Raw genomic sequence first — 3,088 nt, 5'->3', positions numbered from 1 at the left:
AGCCCCTAGAAGCACATTCACCAGTTTTCTTCTTTGGCAGAAGCCAGTTAATTTCTAATGTACCAGAATGGAATGGAACAATGAGGCTTTAGGCCATCAAAGGCGTAGGCTTGTTTCAAGAAACATTTCCTCTCTGTGGGGGAGCAGTGGGTGGGGTGAGATGATAAAAGTTGGTGGAAGGCAATTCTTTCCAAAGCCCAGACCTTGAAGTGGCTCCAGAAGGTGTGGACGTGTCCGAGTTTTGTCTTCTCTCTTACATCAGCCAGATCTGCAGCTCAATGGGAAATTTTATCGGCCATGTGTGCCCAGGGCTGTTTCTAGTCTTCTATGGACTGTATCAGGCAATACTGGTCTCCAAAGCTGCGATACTCAATGACTCTCTCCTGTATCCTTCATGCCCTCCCAGGAACAAGGGAAGATGGGCCAGGCTGTGGAAAATATCCTATGGAGGTTTGTGGAAGATGGTGACTGGCTCCATCTTGATAGCTTATGTGATCAGCTGCATTCCAAGAGGGTTGAAGCTGATGAACAGGGAGATTCCACCAAAATTTATGCACACCAAAGATTGGCAGCACCTCACCATGTTCGTGCTCTTCACCCTCAACGGCTGTGTAGATGTCACGAGCAAGAACTTGTTGCCTCAGAGATGTGTAGTCCTAGAGAAAGGTAGCCTGGTCCTGACCTTCTCTGTGCTCCTGCTGCTGCTGGTGTCACATGTTCAGGACTTAACAGGGGTGGAGCTGCACATTCATTCTCTGCTCATCTTGTTGGTGTTCCTGCTGATGGTGGTGTTGACCGTAGAGCTGTGGGCTCCTGAAACGTTTCACCTCTCATTGATTGAGACCTTTCTGTTTCTCATGATGGGCTCCTGGCTGATACAAGCAGCCTTTATTCTGTACAGACCAGTCACTGGCTACCCATGGCAGGACGATGACATCAGCGACATCATGTTTATCACCACCTTCTTCTGCTGGCATGTGATGATCAATGCTTTATGCCTGTTGGGAATCTATGGCATCTCTTCCTTTTGGCATCATTGTCACAGTCCCAGCTTGAAGCCCACGTGGTCTAAAGAAGCTCCACATGACACGAGCATGGGAGGACCCCTCTACAAATTGCTGCAGGAAGTGGAGCAGGCAGAGAAAGATGAACAGGTTCTTCTCCTTTCAAAGGGCTCACCCTGAGACAGGGCCCAGATGCCTGGCACATTGTCTACCCCATCTTCCTCCTTGTGGGTTCTCTCAGACCTGGGCATTGTACCCTCTTTGGTCCCCAGTTAAGGCAATGGCCATGAAGGAGAGCGGTTGGTCTCTATGTCCTGGTACATCTCCTGTCCCCTGAGCCTCTAATCGCTGAGGAGATGAGGAGAGAGGGGCCCGTGAAAGGGACACTGACGGGATTGGTAGGGGTGGAGGTGGTGGGGCGACCAGAAGAATAGGTAAGGGTGCAAGAAAAGCCCTGGGGGGAGAGAATGCAATAGAAAGGAAGAATGCGGAGTCCAGGTGTCTTGCTGTCACCAGCTGCTTCTCCAGGCACAAGTGATGGCCCTGTACCTGAGGGAATAATGACTTCTCACAATTCAAAACCGGAATCATTCAAATTTCATCCTAATAAGGAAAAGTGGGTACATCTGTTTGCTTGCCAAAGTGGTGCCACCATGTGGAAGTGGCATAAACAGAATTAATAATGCATTTATACAGGTTGAAATTATGTTCTTTTTGCCTCCCCACCCCCCACCTGCCAATTTTTAAGGATTTGCTTCTTTTCACATTCAGGTCAATAAAGTGAGACTTTATTAATGCTTTAGTATACTAACATTTCAAATTTTCAGAATTCAAATTTTTATAGACTTCAAATGCCTCAGTACTTTCCCAACTTCGTATTTTATTATTCCTGTTCCCGAGAAAGCTTACCTATTCCACATCACTGCTGCCTTTGCACGTGTAATTTACTAACCTTATTCTTGGGTCTTTGGAAATGTCACTCCCTTGCATCTCATGGAAAGCTATCCCACAATCACATTTTCACCACGTTATTTGGTACCCAGCATAAAACCCACCTTCACTTCCACCCCAGTGAGCACCCCCAAGGAGGCCTTCTCCAAGAACTCTTGCTGACTCCTTTGTTCTGGAACTCTTAGGCACTTATACCAAACCCACCTTGTTAATTTGCTCATCCAGCTGATAGACTTGGCCTTGTTTGGCTTCTGAAATCATGTCCCTTGGGGAGGTTCTTCCTCACCACCTAAAGTGTAGGCTCCTAAAACTTAAGGATTTTGCCATATCCAAGCTACATAATTTTCCATGTGTGCGCCAAACATGTAGCATAGGTGATGCTTAATAAAGGCTTATTTGCTTCCAGAACCTCCGCCGACCCCTGTTCCTTCTAAATGTGTTGCCTAGATGGGTCTAGATGGGTCCGAGGTTCTGTGAGCCTCTGAAAAACACCAACAGTCCTAAAGCCTGAGTCATCTCCTTAGTAAATGAGCCTACTCGTTTCCTTGTTCTTGGGATAGCAAAATCCATTACCCTGTTTCTGAATTGTTTATTTTGTTATTGTTTTTTAATCTTCACAAGCTTTCCTATAAGGAACCTCCAGAAAACTGAGACTCAGCAGGTTGACTTGCCCAAGACTTACAGCCAGTATGACGCAAGACAGGAATTCAAGTGCCTGTGTGTCTGACTCAAGCCAGTGACTGTGTCCTCTGGGTCACAGTGACTTTGCTAAAGGCAATGGAGAAGGGAGTGATCCTCAAAATGAAACTGTTAAAAAAAAAGAAAGAAAAAAGGTCAGCCAGCTGGAGCAGTGGCATGGTGTAAATAGTCTAGATCCCCCTAGAGGGTGTGTCTATGTTACACTTTCTGTCCATCCCGACCCTCAGCCCCTAGTCTCCCCTGGAATTGAGAGTCTGGCCGACTGGCCACTTCCGGCTAGGTCTTAAATTTCTGGGCTGGGGATCCAAGTGAGAGCTGAGGAAAGACTTGTTTGTGACCAAGATTTCTGATCCTTGACATTTCTCCTTAACTCTTGGTTCCTAGACTCTTGTCAATTATCTTTCTTGGGGGACCTCCTTTTCTCTTTACTTCTC

At 46.7% G+C, this 3,088-nt stretch overlaps 1 protein-coding gene across 1 annotated transcript; it reads left to right on the top strand.

Moving 5' to 3' along the window:
- The first annotated feature begins 278 nt into the window (after positions 1-278).
- Positions 279-1,184, top strand: LOC101405489 (transmembrane epididymal protein 1A-like). Its single transcript, XM_004424961.3, has one exon. The coding sequence runs from the start codon at positions 279-281 to the stop codon at positions 1,182-1,184; it is 906 nt and encodes a 301-aa protein (XP_004425018.3).
- Positions 1,185-3,088: the final 1,904 nt, after the last annotated feature.

The sequence above is a fragment of the Ceratotherium simum genome, chromosome 2, assembly GCF_057802395.1.
Source record: "Ceratotherium simum simum isolate JZ-2026a chromosome 2, ASM5780239v1, whole genome shotgun sequence".
Lineage (NCBI taxonomy): Eukaryota > Metazoa > Chordata > Mammalia > Perissodactyla > Rhinocerotidae > Ceratotherium > Ceratotherium simum.
Note: the sequence above shows the minus strand (reverse complement) of the source record. Positions and strands in the feature narration are given on the sequence as shown.